The sequence below is a fragment of the Thermobia domestica genome, unplaced genomic scaffold (assembly GCF_964235325.1).
Source record: "Thermobia domestica unplaced genomic scaffold, izTheDome1.hap1.1 HAP1_SCAFFOLD_895, whole genome shotgun sequence".
Lineage (NCBI taxonomy): Eukaryota > Metazoa > Arthropoda > Insecta > Zygentoma > Lepismatidae > Thermobia > Thermobia domestica.
In genome coordinates this window covers 57,287-76,297 of record NW_027656605.1, presented here as the reverse complement: position 1 = coordinate 76,297, position 19,011 = coordinate 57,287, and the positions used below count along the sequence as shown (strand labels likewise).

The 19,011-nt window shown below is 34.8% G+C and overlaps 1 protein-coding gene across 1 annotated transcript in view; it reads left to right on the top strand.

The window, feature by feature from the left end:
- The first annotated feature begins 2,009 nt into the window (after positions 1–2,009).
- Arpc1 (Actin-related protein 2/3 complex, subunit 1A) overlaps positions 2,010–19,011 on the top strand; it is a 52,955-nt gene continuing 35,953 nt past the window's right edge. Inside the window, exons 1-3 of the mRNA XM_081747937.1 lie at positions 2,010–2,207; positions 9,376–9,452; positions 12,077–12,228. Of these exons, the coding sequence (XP_081604063.1) occupies positions 9,386–9,452; positions 12,077–12,228 (219 nt within the window). The 5' untranslated portion in view covers positions 2,010–2,207; positions 9,376–9,385. The remainder of the gene's footprint in view (positions 2,208–9,375; positions 9,453–12,076; positions 12,229–19,011) is intronic.

The window sequence follows — 19,011 nt, the reverse complement described above, 5'->3', positions numbered from 1 at the left end:
CCCCTAGGTCATTGACCCTGGGCCAGGGACCATGGGTCCTGAGGCAGGGACCCAGGGGCCAAAAAGTGAGGCAAAGTAACCCCATTACTACTGACGGGCTGTTGGTTAGGTAAAGAATTGAATCTTCGAGAGCATTAGAAAGAAAAAAAATTGAATTATCGGTTTCTTCTGCTTTAAGAGTTCATTCTTCTTGTTCTTCTTTCTCTACGGCTTCTCTTTGTTCGGAACGACTGATGATATTGAAGGGTGGCGACGGTCTTCTATATGACAAATGTCGAAATTGTAATCTGTAAGAAATATCTTGTATTGTGTAATCTTATCTGGCTGCGTGTTTGAAGTTGTGAGACATTTGCGTCAAGAAATAATTTGAATTTTCTGTTGAGAAAAAAGTAGTGAAATTGCTATGGTGCAAATGTCAATGCATAAAGTTCCTTTTTTATCACGCAGGGCCGGCCTTAGGTGGTGCGGGGCCCGATTGAAAACATTTTGCGGGGCCCCAGTTTTACAACTAACTTGCACTAAGGTCTGTAGAACACCCCCCCCCCCACATATATATATATATTGTACTCTCTCCCTTCTGGTCTAGTGGTTAGCGCGTGCGCCTGTGGTGTACATAGTCTCAAGCCCGATTCCCGGTGGAAGAGCACACAAAATTTAATTTCATAATCATTCCCTTTCATTAATCATCCTTGGTTACTTGAAAAAATTCTTGGTGTCATATCTTCTTGCCAATTATTGTGGAAATACCCTTAGATTTGGTTGAGGGTAATGTAAAAATTATCTAAGGCTGATGGTATGATGTGAAGCTTCTTCTGTAGAATCGCATTTTTACATATAGCTTCAGTAATAAACTTTGTAGCACTGGTAACACATATCTATAAATTCCAACTTTCAAAAACGTGCAGAGATAAAACAATGCAATTTTTACTTAATCGCACGTCCGAAATGCAATCAGTTTTTTTTGTACCATCCTCAGATTTTCTGCTAGGATAATGATGATGATTAACTGCTGACAGGATTAAATGTAATTTCAGATATAAAATAAAAGGTGTTTATGAAAATAAATCCTAAGTTTCAATGAAATAAATACATGTATGTCATATTAAACATTGCAAACACATAATTACAAACTTATGTGCAATATCGTTATTACGTACTCATATACAGGGTATTCCAGGAGAAGCCGACTAGTGCGGGGCCCCCTTAGGCGCGGGGCCCGATTGGGAGCAATCGGTCCAATCGGCTTATAGCCGGCACTGTTATCACGTTAATGATTTTCATTCTGTTTTGTTAGTCTCCTGCTGCAGTAAGGAGCAACATTTTCGACATTAGTTTGTGAATTATAACATGCCAAAAAGTCTTCCTATTTGAATGGAAGAAGTGTCTATATAAGTTCCTATCTCCACGTTGCTATCAAAATGATCTAGTGAAGGGCATTTACAACGTCCCCTTTTACTTTCTCGAATAATTCATCGTGAGTATAGTATTCGAATTGAGTTTTGATTTTGCGCTGCATTGACTAAACCGCAATAAACCCCTCAGTTTGTGGCCTTACTCCTTACCAGCTTTCATAGAAACTGCGGCTTGTTACGCAACTCAATCATTAAAAAATGAATTATGACTGGTATACTTATCAAAGCAAACAATAATACAGATTTTGTGTTGAATTCACGCAAACCGTTACGGAAGGTGGTCTCGTGGATGATTCATGAACGAACGAATTACAAAGTTGCAATCACCACCAAATATGAAACATGTGTCATTATGGAGAAAGTATGAATGGTTACTAGCCCATAGTACAAAGTAGTGCAGTCTGTATACTGTTATTAAGACTATGAGCATCAACTTTACCATATACAAGGAATTGTAAATTCCCTTTAAAGACTGCGGAAAATCAATAATTTAAGAAGGTTAAATAGTAATTTTGTTTTTCTGATTACAGAATATGTAATAATTTTGAAATAGCATTTAGATATAAAAACCGAAGTTAACTGAAAGAGAACACTACTGTCTATACTGTGGCCACCAAGTGAGATGTCGGAAGATAGATGACTGGAGGAATTCGTGTTGACTGACCAGAGTCCGCGAATTCCGCTGAATATTTTGTGTATATAACATATAACAAAAATTTAGTTGTTCAACATTAATTACAAGTCTTAGTTGTAAATATTTAATATCTTTTAATTAAGTGAAGAGTCAAGACATAGGTGAGTAGAGATTGGGCGTTACCGGTGTTCCGTAGGTAAATTGAAACAACTTGGAGTTATTACTGACAAAATAAATAATATCATGTGAAATCAAACCAAATATTCTAAAGTATTAATGCCCATAAATTATTAATTATTTCAAAAGTTAATTGTGTAAATTATAAGGGGATAAAATTAATTCTAGCAAGGATAGTGTTAGCAGAGAATAATGCTTGTGTGTGTGTTTTTTTTTTTAAATAAACAATATGCACTGAATAGTGTATGAAATTATAATAATAATAAAAACTCTCCCAGAAGGCTAAAGACAAAAAGGCATTTACTCCGAAGTTGGACGTCCGCCTAGTTTTCGACAAAAAGCCTAAGGTTAGGTTCTACCAGAGAAATGAGCATTGTGAAAAAATGTTACCTTCGTATCTGTCTTCCGCCAGTTTCATCTTTGGCTGATGTTTAGCAGAAGGGGTCCAGCAATTGATTCTATAAAATGTTACAATTTCAATCATTTCTGTTCACATTAGGTTAGTTTCGGTTAGTTAATGTTAAATAATGTTAGCGTAGGGGTAGTGCATAATTTTCCAAAAAATGACAGAATTTAGGTTAGAATTGGTTACGTTATGTTAAACCTAAGTACTTGCATAATCCATTTCTCTTGTAAATTTTATATATTTTTATTTATTTATTTATTTTTATTTTATTATTTTTTTTTACTTGCTTCTGGACCCCTACTAAACATAACGCCCATCTTTCACCATGTGGCTTACCTTTACACTGAAAATTATAATTTTCTCCACCAGGAATTTGTTGTTAGATTTATTAACTGATGACACACAGTTTCAAAAGATTTTCCTCTATATCATCGCACTGCTTCATGAACTGTATAGATGTTAGCTCACATCCAGAGCAACGTCTCGATACACCTGCAACCATGTTGAGAATACAAATGTTCGTTACTTCTCTGCAATCCAACCATGCTCTAACCTCGCGCCAAGTAGCTCCCTCCGCTTTCCAATAGCTTCATGTTTATAACCGCTTATTTAAAATAATAATAATAATAATATAACCTCCGCTCTCCTTACATATTTCAAGCACACAAACGAACCTGGTAATTATTCAAACTTTTGCTACAAACGGACGGCCAGCTTTGGAATTAACCCAAAAAAAGAAAGGATAAAAAAAGTAAATGTGCAGTGGAAATATGCATTCAGTATCGAAACAGTATGGGACTACTGGAAGAACTTAATCCAAGTCATTGTAACATACTGATGTGTAAGAATTCGCCACCTCCAATGCAGATCAATTACCCGAGTGCTAGGATTTAAAAAAAAGAAAATAGGTGCAGGTGCAGAAGTGGTCCTAAAAAATAAGCAACATTTTTTGGTCATTTTCCCTGCTTCAAAAGGTTTCTTAATACTTTCTCGACTATTATTACTCTGGCGTGCCAAAATAATTACGAATACTCCGCCAGCGGAAATTAGTATGTTATACAATCGTATTTGTAATGCGCCAGAATTGTTGGAATTTTCTCCAGCTCAAAAACCCACCTCCAAAAATATACTTTAAAACTTGGATTGGAATAATAACCTTAATATGATTATAAATAATTTCTTCAACTGCCCAGGCAATCCCAGGTTTGATTTTCAGTAAGAGTAAAATTGAACGCATTACTGCAAAATAGCCCAGTGGGTAATTAAAAGTACTGAACTATTTAGGTCTATGTTCAGTAATAGTTTTGAACTTAAATGGAACGTTTGTTCATTGATTAACGCAGAAATATTAAAATTGGCTTAAACAGGCACTGTAGACGTGTTCATTTCCACTAAATTTAATAGTACAATGTACTCAATTATGGTCTAAAATTTCATTATAAGTCTAAAAATAACCAAAATATTAGAACTATTCCTTTACATTATTATTATTATTATTATTATTATTATTATTATTATTTTGTTAAGAGTGCACTTTATAACGAACATTCATTGGAAACCATTCACCTGAACCGATTCCTCGGATCAGTTCAGAGATCAGTTCCCAAAAATAATCCCATGAATCGAAGCTATCGAAAAGTAAATTGTGGACAAGTTCTGCAGACCACCTAATAAGCAATCGTAATCTTACTTCGCACCAGCAAACTAAGATATATCACAACAGCGACAATAGATTACGATTGCTAACCAAATGATCTACCACACTCACCAAAAATTTACTCTTCAATTGCTACGAATAATGGAAATATCATTGAGAAGTGACGCTAAACTATTCTGAGAAATCAATTCAGTAGAACAGTAACAATCAATTTTAATATATAAATGGGGGCTGCCGCTCCCCCAACCCCCATTCAAGACCTGAAAGAAAACATCCAAAACAACAATAAATAATAAAACCACTACTATAAATCGAACGTAATAACGAAAAAATAACTGCGAAGCAAAAGTAACACTCACCAGTAATTATAAATCAATCCAGCATGACGTAGAAAAATGAAATACATTTTACCAATAGTTATATGAATCCACTGTCCCTTATACAAACCCACGTACCCCTTCCAACAATGAGTGATAATAACGGAGTCAGGATGTACATGCCTAGAAATAATCTAAAAGAAAATCAGCACTGCGAGAGTTCTCGCTACACCCACTCAAAAATATTCTATTAGTTTCACGGCAAATACCACCGACTATCCACTTCTGACTACGGCGCATTCGACCGAAATTAAATTTGTGTCTGCCGAACAAACTCTCGTCCATCTCAACGGTTACTACAATTCTCAATATTAATCAGTCCACACAATATTGCGAAACGATAAGAATTCACTTCAGTATCACAAACATATTTGAACAAACAAACAAACAAACAAAAAACAAAAAAAAATCGAACACCGAAACTCACTTCACAATATCAGAACAACGAAACGTCACATGTTCAATATACAGCACTCGAAAATAGAGCATCATCAGTCAGGAATACATACAACCAATCAGCGACTTCAACACAACCAATCAACCACAGCACAGATAACATCAGTGCCATCAACCACTAAAACTCCAAAACAACATTCTCAACAGGAGGAACAAAAACACCGATTCTATCTGTTACAAATAACAGTGATTCCATTCCTCCAATGCCACAACCTGTGACAAAATCACTTGGTCGGCATAAAGTGTACTCTAGCCATTTTTTTTTTTTTTTTTTATTCGTAAAGAAATTCTATAACCAAATAGAAGGGCTACTGATATTCCCCCTTTCACGTCTTCTAGCCAATGCCCTAACTAAAATTCTACAAGAAAGATTCAGAGATATGCAGATACGTCTTCTGATTTACAAAAAAGAGGATCTACAGAATCTGCTGACAGACTTTAACAAAATTGACCCTAAAACTAATGTCACCACGGAACTTGAAAATAAGAATAAAATTTTTTTTTTTTCATGACCATTGCCATACGGGGCAGCAAATTTCACACAGATATTTACAGAGAGCCAAACGCAAATAATGTCTACATGAATAAAAAATTAGCACATTCCCCAAAAATTAAGTCAAATGGTTGGATTAATATCTTCCTTAGAGTTCAGAAAATTATATTAAAAATATGAATCTTGGCAGTCAACTAAACATCGTATTTAAAGTACGAAATGGTTACAGTAAACACTTGTTAGATAAATAGAAACAAACAGCTCCAAACATTTACGAAAAAGGACGAAAAACTCAATAACAGTAAAAAACAGAAACGAAAAAATAGAGATGCAAGGGGGAAAATTTTGGGCTTTTTTCAAAATACTGCTTTAAATTGATAAAACAGACTTTATTTCGCTTCTCTATAACACAAAAAATTATTTAATTAGTGGTTGATGCTGATAAAAATATAAAACCTCGAAAATAAACTATGAATTTCGAAAAGATATTTCAAACAATTTTTCTTCATCATATTTACATTATGAATTCCACAGGATTAACCAATGTATGTAATAAGAATTTTTTAACCTCCTATATACAAAAGTAAGCAGAGTTGGCAAGAACCATGGTTGTTTTTGAAAATGCCAAAAACCCGTTTTTGCTTTTTTGATTTAGATTTTTTGCTTTATGTATTTATATTACATATTCACAGAAATAAGTTTGTTTCGCCTTGGTGTTATTATGCAACAGCGGGGTTATGCCGGAAGAACTCCCATAAGCTTAAAGAAGTCTGGTCAGTAAATTTCTTAAATTGAGAATCTCCTGCCCTAGCCATTGGGAAAATCCCTTCATTACTTGAAATGTAAGACAATAACGGGAAAATCCTGTTATTGCTTTGTATGTAAAATTTAAAGGTCAACGTATCATAATCAGTACGGTAAAACTGAGGAATTAAATTAGTACGTAGATATCATTGAAAGTCCAATCCAAGCTAATGTTGGAAGCTACGTAGGCAATCGATAAATTTTCTCAATTTCTATCAATATATTTAAGCAATCTTGGCTTCTTTATAAAACAACAGGCATTTAGGCATGCAGAAATATACAATTTGGTTTGTTTCGTATATTTAGGCTTAACATCCTTACTAAATACCGAGGTTATCAAGGAGAAGACTTTCGCTTAAACTGACATCCGAACCGCTACTTAGGTTACGCATAAAAGAAGGGTTGTGGTTCGACCGAGAATTGAACATGGGACACCTTGATTAAAAGGTGAAAGGGAAATAAAACTATTGCAGGTGGTTTGATATCTGGAAACGTCACCATGAAGTTCATACGATTCGCATTTTTCATTCTTTTTATTTTTTTGGTTTAAACCAGTTATTAAAAAAAGTTAGTGTAAACCAGCCAACCCTAAAAGTAAAAACTTCTTTTAAAAGAACACACAAATAACTAGCAAAATAGTATGTAGTATTTTTACTTCAAAATATTCCATACCCTCTTTTTGAAACAAAATAAAATTAAAATAAAACATAAGAGAAATACCTAGATTTATATGATACACTTAAAGGCTGCACATCTAGAGCTTTTGGTTCTGTATATTCTTGAAATTCTACAGTTAAGTTTTATAGAACCACCATCACAGTTTACCCAATCCTCAAGTTTTCTGAATTTTTAACAAGAGGGATTCAACATATCATTACGGAACTCCCCCCAAATAAAATAAAGGACTACGGAATATATTTAAGTTAAGCTAAATACAACTGCACAACAAACATGACTGAGTGATTAGCTTTTGCGCTTCTATCGGGAAGTCCGGGATTCAACCAGCATTTGACCATTCTGACAAAGCTTTTCTTCATTCCATCTGTGAATGTAGAAATAGTGCGTGTACTGTGAGTTGGCCGACTTCCTTTCTTATTGTTTTTAAATCGTTATTATTACTAATTACCAGCAGTGACGGTTTTGCGAAGGTTAGGGGGGCGGTCTTTCGGACTGAAGTCCGTTACCCAAAGTTACGGAATATCTGCAACAAATGAAATATCTATTATTTATGCCTTTACTCATAAACTTTAAGCTCCCGTCAAATAAAAATTACGAATGTTTAGAAAAACTAAACATTAGTAAGAAAAACCCTTCCCAAAATACTTTTCTAAATCCGCCACTGATTCTCAGTATAAAATGATTTTTAAAGTTGTATCCGGAAGATTATTGCTAAACATATAAACGAAGCGAAATATTAGTTATGCCTGTACTCATAAACTTCAAGCACCTCCCAAATAAAATTAGGACTTTTTAAGAAACGAAACAATCAGAAAATCCCCTCCTAAAGTACTTTTCTAAATCCGCTACTGATTATTTGTATAAATTGGTATTCAAGGTTGTGTCCGGAAAATTATTGCTAAATCACTTCACAGCTACAGTATAACAGAAATGTGGAAGTACGGTTTGACGGATATATTGAAAAACGTACGCTTTGACGGATAAATAGAAAAACGGGCAAGTTTAACTTTTGCGCTGGAAGCTAGAGTACTAAAAGCTCTTAGAAATGAAACACGGATGACAAACTAGAGAAGAAAAAAGATGTCGATAACTCAAAAGTTAAAATAAAGTTAAATAACTTCTAATCTAAATCTAAAATTGCCCTCAAATACTACATTCTTCATGTTAGCTTTAATTCGTAAAACATGTGCTCCATCCATTTTGATGGTGAATTTCAGAGCGAAATATCGCATTTAGGTCATGGAATTCTTATCTAACTATAGAATATACTATAAGAAAGCTATTTAGATAGAAAAATCATGAAAATGAAAAAAGCCAAAATTTCCAAAATTCTCGTTTTTTCCCCAAAAAGCCGGCTTTTTATGTGAAAAAAAAACATCGATTCAAAAAAGCCGGCTTTTTTGCATCTCTACGAAAAAAGCAATAGAACTGTCTCCTTTCGGCTTCAGCCAGGGCTTTTCCTACAGAATGAAAAAATGCATAAGAAACGTATTTAGGGTGCTTTCGAACCACCAAAAAGTTATTGAAAAATCTTTGTAACAGAGTACAAAAGTTACTATGTAGAGGCAAAAGTAAACTCTGGCATTTACAAGATAATATGTACGTGTGACCAATCTACATGATTGAATCGTTTATTTGTAAAACGACACATTTCAGGTTTCGTCAGACACGAAATTAACGACAATATCGTGTTTGCTACGCGTAGATATGCATTTTGTGAGATATCTACACCTATCAAGCTGTTGCCTACAGTTGGTATATTATAAATAAATAGACGTTTTTGGAGAAATTATACTGATTTTTCTGACATGTGTCGTTTTACAAAAAATCGATTCAGTTATGAGGAAGAGAAACTTTGACTAGAAAGAAAGAACATGTTAAAGATTAAGAAGAACCAAGCGGTTTTAGAACTATGATAACCTCTAAGTGAATCTAAGCATTCTCATGTTTTTATGTCACATACGAAGAGAGGATTGTTTTCTTTGTGTCTAAATTAGGGTCATAAGAAGTTTATAAGGTATATATTGTGTGCTCTTATGTGGCTTTTTCTATGCTACACCCAAATTTGACTCAGAAGAAAACCTGGTATTGTCATTTTTTCTTTTTAAAAGAAATCAGATGTGACAAAAGGCTGTCTGTTTCTTGTAAAGCTTAATATCAGTTTTCAGAATGGAAAGGTAGTACTTAAATACTTTCGCAGTATTATTACCATTATTATTATAAGTGATGTGTAGAGTATTGTTATATTCTGGTATGGATACAGCTTGATTTTTATTTACAGCGAGACAGGAATGGCAGAGAAGCATAGTTTTGGAGTGGATCCTATTACTTGTCACGCTTGGAATCGGGACCGAAATCGTAAGTAATCCACAGGTTCAGTTTCTTTATCTTCAAAAAGTATAAATTTATCAGGAACCCTTTTTTCTAGCTTTGATGAAAATTATACATTTGTTTCATTATTGTATTATACAAACAGCGAAACCTGAACTTAGATCACTAAATACTTCTTCGTAATACGAGTAAACTCGTCGAAAGTAATTCTTAATGAATCTACTGCTTTCGAGTGAATCGTGTATTCCAGCAGCGTTTCTCAAATTGTAATCCGTGTATTACAATTAGTCCTCGAAGTTTATTCTTGTGGTCTTTGTTGATTGAACATTAGGGAAAAAAAAAAACAAAAAACAAAAAAACGACGAAGTACAATTCAAGTGAATTTCGTACTACATACTATCAGGCCCGTATCTATATATTGTGCACCTCTGTGCTCTAAATAATTTGCCGCCTCCCCCCTCTACTCCTCACAAACGTATCTCTCAAGTAAGGATACAAGACGTGATTTTGCAAACATACCATCTAAAGAATAATATGGGGGTATTTTAAAAATAATCGAAAGCGACCAATATTAGAATTGAATTCATAGTTTTTGGAGACGCTGAAATGAATAGTGACAGTTTTAATCCAATTCAAGTTCATGGTCATACTCCACTCCCCAGGGAGGGGGCGAGATTTTAAAAGTAATCGAAAACGACAGATATTAGTGTTGAATGAATAGTTTTTGAGGTCGCCGAGTTTAACTATATCGGTTTTCATGATTTTCAAGTTCATCCTCACCCCTTGGGGGGTGGGAGAGGATGACTTTTTTAAAAATAATCAAATGAGCTAGCTAGTTAATAACTACTGTAATTAGAGCGAATTAAACACATTAACATATATTCTCCTGCTTGCACAGACTCGACGGGTTGCTACATTTAAATATTACTTTATTGTGAATCTTAAAAAAACCCAAAATTTTGCCGCCCAGTGCTCGAGCACTGAATATGACTTACCTAAATACGAGCGTGCATACTATAGATAAGAATTTCAGTATGAAGATTACATAAGCAAGTCTTGAACTTTATCCCCACGACTGATAGTTAATGAAATCTATTGCCCTTCTACTGTAAAATATTCTGAGTAGCCTAAGCAACTACTACGTATGTTCTTCTGTTAATATAAAACAATTGATAATACGTCAAAAGTATATGTACTAGTATTAACAAAGAGTCAGAGTCAACTTCCTGCTTTGCTGGGTTAAAATAAGAAATATTAGTAATATGCTCCATTAGTCAGAGCGTTTCAGTTTGTACTGAAGTGCTCTCTGATATCGGTTATTTTCAATCATTTATATATAATGATGTTTTTCCTCGAGAGTTTGTGCCTTGCACATACACGTCACGCATTCTATTGGCAATGATGTGGACTAGAGAGAGAGAGGGAAGAGAGATCCCTCTCCCCTAAGTTAGGAAGCTGAATTTGGATTTAAACGGCATCGAAAATGTCACTGTTCATTTCAGCGACCCCAGAAACTATGAATTCGACACTAATATAAGTAATTTTCGATATATATATATATATCCCTCCCGCAAGTTCCACCATCAAAGTGAAACGATAAAAACCATTCCCCATTCCAGGCCCGAGCCTCATCTATGTTGAAAATTTTATCGAGATCAGTCGTGTGGCTCAAGAGTTAAGTCATTGTCATTTTATATATATATATAGATGATAAATTTGCCTTCAAGAGAGAGAAGACTGTTGTGGCCCGCAGAACATTCTGATTAATACCAGTAGTCCTCATTTGGAAAAAGTTTCAGAAAAGTTTGTCTATAATATACTCATGTAAATTAAACTTTCTTACCTCCTTGTTCCTTATAGTCCGATAGCTTCAATTTCAGTTTCTGAATATTTCGGAAAACTAAACGGATTCCGCTATTCAACAGGTAAAGCTTCTACTTTATCTTGTATTGGTAATTAAAAGTAGCTAGAAAGAATTTGTTAAATGAGTTGAGTTGAATTTGAGTTTAACGTCCGTTCAGCATCGAAGCGAGACGTGGACCTACTGATTAATGTGGAATCCGAACCACATGAGCTTCCGCCGGGAATCGAACCCGGATCTCCCACGCCAAAGGCGCGTACGCTAACCACTTAGCCACGAAGGAGCTCAATTTGTTAAATGAAAGATCTGATGATCACTAAATCATGAGTTTATTGAAAATAATCGCTTATTATATAATTACCTAGTTTTATATTACAAAACTTTTCTGGTGTAGGCGCAGTTGCGTGGCTCTTGCAATTGAATTATCTTATTGAATTATTTCTTTACCATATTTATCTTCTATTAATTTAGTAGTGTGGAGTTTAGCGTCTCTTTTCAGCACCGAGGCTACATGAGACGGTGACTTACAACTTATTGTGGGAGCTAAACCACGTAAACTCCCGGGAATCTAATGAGAGTTTCTCGACCGAAGCTATGTATGCTAATCATATAACCGTAAGAGAGCCCTTTGGAGATATTTTAGTACTTATTATGACAAATTAAAAAACGGAAATACTAATTACATACGTAGCTAGTATTTTAATTACAACATGGTGAAGTTTAAACATAGAATTATGCAGTTTTTTTAATTGTTTTCTGTATATTTTCATTTTGTTCATTCTACTTCCAGAAATTGCAATATCTCCTAACAATCCAGAAGTTCACATATACCAAAGGGCTGACAGTGATTGGCGGCTACTGGATATTCTTAACCAGCACGATCTTCGTGTTACAGGCATTGACTGGGCTCCAAAGACAAATCGTATTGTAACGTGTGCTGCAGTAAGTATTTTGAAGAGTGTGGATTAATGTATCAAAGTTAATCCACAATGTAAAAAAGTAATATGCGTAGTGTTTGAAGTATATTTTAACGTTTTTTCTAATATTGATATTGCTTTGTAGCAGCATTCTCGTGTAATATTGAGTCAGTATATATGAGAGTTATTCTTAGTTATTCATCGGGTTTTGATGAGTTAGTTTTAAAATATTAAAGTTACAAATAGAAAGTACCAAGTACAAGAAAAGTAAACTCATCAAATTAGCTCAGAAGGTACTCACCTTGTGCAAATTATTCATTCATTCCGAAAGTATCGGGAAAATAAAATTTACGTAAAGAAATCCAGTCTTGAAGGAGACTTTATCACGTAACTCCGTCGTAGTTCATTTTCTGCTATATTTACAGGGTAGCGCCAAGTCGACTGACACATTTCAAACTTGAATATTGCGCAGATGAATAACTTACACTGGTTGGCGGAGTGGGAACCAAAAGAGGAAAGAACGCCACGTTATATGGTCAGTCGCAGTGGAGCACTGGAACACAGAACATCGTGTTACCTCAGTTCGTAGTTATTACGAAACTAAGTCTGTGTCATTTTTTTGTCAAGTCTCTCCACGTTCTTAGGAGTTCACTGTTCTGAGAGCTCTGTGTTTCACATTCAACACACTACCAGTCTCTTCAAACTTCTTCACCCAAGCCAATATGGTACAAGAGGAACTTGACCATATCGATCAACATTTAAAGTTTCGAAATGAATGATACAATTTGCACACAACTGTTCTTTTAATTAAAAGAGAAATAGTCTAGACATGTGTTCGCATAATACGTTGAGCACAGAAAATTGCAATAGACATGTTACCTCAAAATCCTTTGTTTTATTAATAATTGAATTTTGTTTTTTAGCTGTGATCATAAGTTGTGATTGGGGAGAAAAGGTTGAGGTTAAATAACATATTGTTCCGACACCACTTAACTGTCGGGATAGAAACGAGAGGCACCTAAAAGGTGCGGGATAACAATACCAAATTTATAGCAATAAAGCACATACTATATGGGGGCGATTCCACCACTAGTCTTAGGCGACTAGAACCATGAGCAAAATTAGACAAGATAATGAATATGAATTTAGTGTAAAAATAGTTTGAAAATAACCAATGCATTTTCATTGAAAATTGGTAGCAATAAGGGCGTTAAGGAATAGAAGGTAAGCAAAGGAATAGCAACTAATTTTAAACAGTCTCACCCTAATTCGAAGTCGTTCCATTCTTCTCCCTCTTACTGATAGGTGATGTTTAGGCGCTGTCTTCGAAGTTCCTATGACTTGCAGATTGGGTTGCCCCGATGAAGTCCATGATGAGAACTTGCCCGACAATCAACCATGGCATTGAATGCCGGACCCCAAAGGCAGGGAGACTCCGATGTGTCTCGCGTCGTGGTTGAGATCCAAAGACCAAAAGACCAAGATCGTGCTCTCTCAATTGCTTTTGACCTGACTGTCCCTCTGACGTCAGAATGAGATGATGGTAACACCACAAAGTTTCCTGAGCGTGGTCGATTACCCCAAACCTGACATTGACCAAGTCCATGTTTCTACATGTCGTCGACTCAACACAAAGTTCTCAAACTTGCTTCTAAGACTGCTAACGTTGACAGGTAAACGAACCAAAAAGAGACTCACCTGAGTCAAAGTACTTACTTCTGTATTTATTACTTCCTTGTTGTAACATCGTGTCGTGGGTAAACGAACGAAACGGACAATGTCTTGTAGTAGACTGACTATGAGGGGCCAATGAGGTCGAACCAATTGAGAGAAGCAATTGATCTAACAAAGCAAATTAAAAGTGTCGCGTGTGAGACTGTTTGGTAGGCAAAAGGTAATAGGAAGTTGCTACCAGTGTTTATTACAAATTCCAAGTACAAAGACTTCCTCAATAACAGCAAAGCAATAGTTGATTAATCTTTCAATGCAAAGTCAGATTGCGAAGTACAACAGAATATTGGTGTTAATAACATCAGGCAGTGAACTCTTGAAGGCTGCTTGGCTTCCATGGATGACTGGTTGAATTTCCACATGAAATAAAGATGTCCTAGCTTGTCCTTACTTCATATCCCGTAACATGGCCTCCCTCCAAAATGTCGAATCGGAAGGAGTCAAATCCTTGGAGAATCCTGACGTTTCGACAGCAAAGATCTGTGGAATCGTAGTAGAGAAAAAAAAAATTTTTAAGATCTCAAGATGGGATAGATGCTGTAAGTAAGATAAACTTCTTACCACTGGACCATAACGAAGAACGTAGGATCAACTGCCAATAATTATCCACACTGCTAAGAGATGGCATAAGCGATGCACTTGCTGGGGATGGGAACACACTTGTAGCACAACCATAACAGCCGATGATGCAACAGTAGTTCTTGTTGTCAGGTGAAAGTGGTCACGGTGTAGTGAAGAATGTCCCAAAGTAGAATGAAAATGCTGGAGTAGAAAGCAGGATGGTGAGTACACAGTTCGATGAATAAATGAAACAATAACGTACTAACACAGCTTCGCATTATAGCACAAACGTAGCAACTAATGTTCCAATTATGATGTGGGTGAGACGAGTAGCACGTTACAGTTTTTATTAAGTTGCATTAAGGTTAGGTATATAAAGAATTACGCTACCAATTGAAGATTAAAATAAATTACCAATAAATAAAAAAATGCAATTTGTAAATGCAGGTTAAAATGAATTAAATATTCTTAAGAAACAAACCAAAGGAAAAACAAAATTAAAGCGTAGGCTGCAACGAAACCAAAATGGGAAATCTGGAAGAAAAACAAAACCTGGAAATGGTACCAACTATAAACAAGTAATCTGGGTCATACCCCATGACCTAGATAAAATATAAACAAACAAACACTTGTGGGTCACGAGCCCACGCAATATGGGTCACTAAACTCAAATAAAGCGTTGTAGGGTCCAAACCACGAACCCAAACAAAACAAAAGGTACCTGAAAAGAGAACAAAATGACAAATGGAGAAAAAAAACTAGCTAAAACAGTAGTAGAAACAAAATCTCGAAAAATGTCAATTTGAAACCTAAAATGCGAAAAAAAACTGGAGAAAAAATCCTATTTGCTACCAAAAAAATGCTGGGGGAATGTAAACTAACCAAAGAATCAAAGATTGGACAACACAGAAGGGTTTAGAATTTAATTACTTTTTGAAAACGAAATAAGATTTGTTCCACATTTCCTTGAAACAAAATAGGGCATCGAGGCGGGTTTTGTAGATATCGGCGCCTAGCCACTCGCCGATCAAAAGTAATTAAATCCAAAACAAAGGCCGTCACCAAATCTAATTGCAAGGGACAATATAAATAGTACTTGAAAAAGAACATAAGCAGCAAATATCACACATTATATAGGTCAACAAAATTTATATAAAGTACGAAAATTCATAGGCATAGTAAACACTGATAGGTCAGCTTCATAAACAATTGGCTAATCCATTTACACAACAAATTATGTTTTCAAAATAATTACTAAAATTGAAAATTAAATTCTTTTAAAATTAACTGAATTAAAATTCCACAAGGCATAAGTCAAAATTAAGTACTGCCTCAAAATAATAAATTGCATTCAAAGTGCATTAAGTGAAAAAGCAAACATTTTTCTAATGCATAATAAAGATACACAAGACGTTAAAATTCGCAAAAGGCACTAATAAAATTAAATTCAGAATAGCAATTCAAATAGCAACAAAAATAAAATTATGCATGAAAAAGGTGCAACCATAAACATGTAGCTTAAATATTAACTGGCAACAGATATCTCTATATCTCACCTATACCAGTAAATTGCTTTATATGTCAAGTCAGAGGAAATATTGTCATTTCGAAGTAACTAGTCAAGTAAAATTATCGTCTATTCTTGGAAAAAACAGTCTAAATCGGTAAGATTCAAAATAGGTTAAAAAAAATCGACTATATCGGTAAGATTGCATGCATGCGTATATGTCATAAAATAGTACTTAAAAATTGTCACATTCAGGATTCCTCAGGAAGGTAGCTAGTCTTCCTTACAGAAAATGAAATTCACAGTTAAATAGAGGTCAAATCAGTAAATCTATCATTAAAAATACACGTGCTAAATAACTATAACTTAAGTGTATAGAGATAAGATGGAATATATCTCTCAGGAAAAAAAAGGTCAAAATCACGAAATAAAATCCAGATCTATATATATAGTCTCAAATATCATATACATATATTATCTCATAAATTCGAAACAAACATAGAAATCGAATAATCATAAATGTACACTAGATAAAATAGCTCAAGATGAAACAGGCTATACAAGTTAATTCAAGCTCTCATGTAAATAGAATGGTGCAACACAAATAAAAGAGTAATTCATGCAATAAATATGATAATATATATATGTATGTATATGACCTCAAAATTTAGCAAAACAAATCAAACGAATGGTCCAATACACTGTAAGCAGTCTAGTAAAATAAGTAAATCAAATGCATAAATTCAAAAATGACGTATACCATTAATCACAACCTGTTATTTATCCAAGCATACATAAACATTAACCCCAAAACATAAACTCATTAGGTTACTGTAGCAGACAATCGTCAGAACTACTTGTGTAACATGACATAAAATTCTGTGTTCGTGTACTCACTTATATTAATAACTACTCAACTTGTCATACATATTGCACGCTAACAAAATACGACATGGCACATAACTACACTACTCTTACCATGTCAAGGACGGAACTTCCATCGTCCAAAACAAACGGCGGCATCCTCTGCTCCACCGAAAACGAACCACTCTGGTCCAAAATACAAAACAACTGAAAAAAGGGTGCATGCACTACAACAGCTAGCGGCGAACAATAAGGGGAGATGCTTGGAGAAATAATAAACAAAAAGAACAAAATTCGGGGCATGGTACCCTGAGCGTAATGCATTCCTTAACGGTCCACTTCGCTCCCCTATAACAACAAAATGGGCGTACTCTAGCTAATGCAAATATACTCTTATCATATGCCGTAACGAACCCATAAAGACAAACACAAGAAACAACAGACAAGGTTATGTAATGGTATACTAGACTAAATTCGAAACCTCAAAGCTCAAATTATCAAAAACAGTGCATCAGAATAATATAAAACGGTACTACACCACAGGAAAAAATTGCCACAATCTTACTCAAAAATTCCAAAAATGGTGTCAGGGATAAGCAAAAATTGCAGTCAGGAATATGTTCTTTTTTTTCTTTCCAAAATAGTAATAATAATAATAATATCAATAATAATAGAAATTGCCAAAATAAAAGGTCCAAATTCTAGATCTAGATGTTCCTGACTAGAGGAGGTCATATAATACTTCGTACCAGTTAAAATAGTAAAAGGAAAACAAGGATATATTTAAAATTAAAAAAAGAATAATTTTAATTCATCTCAGTCACAAATCTCAATGTTAATTAAAACACATTCTAAAAAGTGTACGTTCGCAACAGTATACAGCGCGAAGAAAGCTGACACATCAAACTCAAAGTCGCAAGAGGAAACTGATAGCAATACTAGCTGAAAATTCCAGGACAAAGTACGGTACTGACCTACGGTAATGTTTACTAGAGTAAACGAACTCCATTCATACAGCGGAGTCTTCTTAACTGAATACACTGAATACAAACGACAAAAGAACTAACACGAGAGAGAACAAATATTTCCTTTCTTCTCCTTAAAAAAAAAAACAAACACGATCAAAATTGCACTGAATACCAGAATCCTAAATAAAATAACAAAATTCTACCAAACTAGAAATATCGAAGATAATTAAATAAAAACCACTAACTTTACCAAAATAAGGATATAATAATAATTGGAATATGTACGAGGGACATCAAAAATAGTCACATAAATTTCTTAAAATGTTACCGAAACTACTCAAGAATAAAATATTATCAACGCTAATAAAAAAGACAAACTGAGCTTCCTCATAACTAATAATAAGTAAACCCCAAATAATCAAAATAATTCTATATACAAAATATACAATCGAACTGACAACGCCATAATCGAAACCTACAAGGGCGGTCGGGAGGGGGTTTTAACTAAAGTAAAATTTAATAAAATTCTAGAGGCGGGAGGTAAAATTCTAAACCAACTTAGATAAATACTTCAGCAAGAAAAAAAATCACAAGCGTATAAACGTCCAAAACTATTTCCAGAAGGGTTGGTGGGCGGGGGAAAATTTCCACTACTCATTAAGGCGGGAGGAAAAACAATTTGAAGCAGCGAGAGGACCACAGAGATACCAAAAATCACGGCGCAATCCACCATGTTCCGACACCACTTAACTGTCGGGATAGAAACGAGAGGCACCTAAAAGGTGCGGGATAACAATACCAAATTTATAGCAATAAAGCACATACTATATGGGGGCGATTCCACCACTAGTCTTAGGCGACTAGAACCATGAGCAAAATTAGACAAGATAATGAATATGAATTTAGTGTAAAAATAGTTTGAAAATAACCAATGCATTTTCATTGAAAATTGGTAGCAATAAGGGCGTTAAGGAATAGAAGGTAAGCAAAGGAATAGCAACTAATTTTAAACAGTCTCACCCTAATTCGAAGTCGTTCCATTCTTCTCCCTCTTACTGATAGGTGATGTTTAGGCGCTGTCTTCGAAGTTCCTATGACTTGCAGATTGGGTTGCCCCGATGAAGTCCATGATGAGAACTTGCCCGACAATCAACCATGGCATTGAATGCCGGACCCC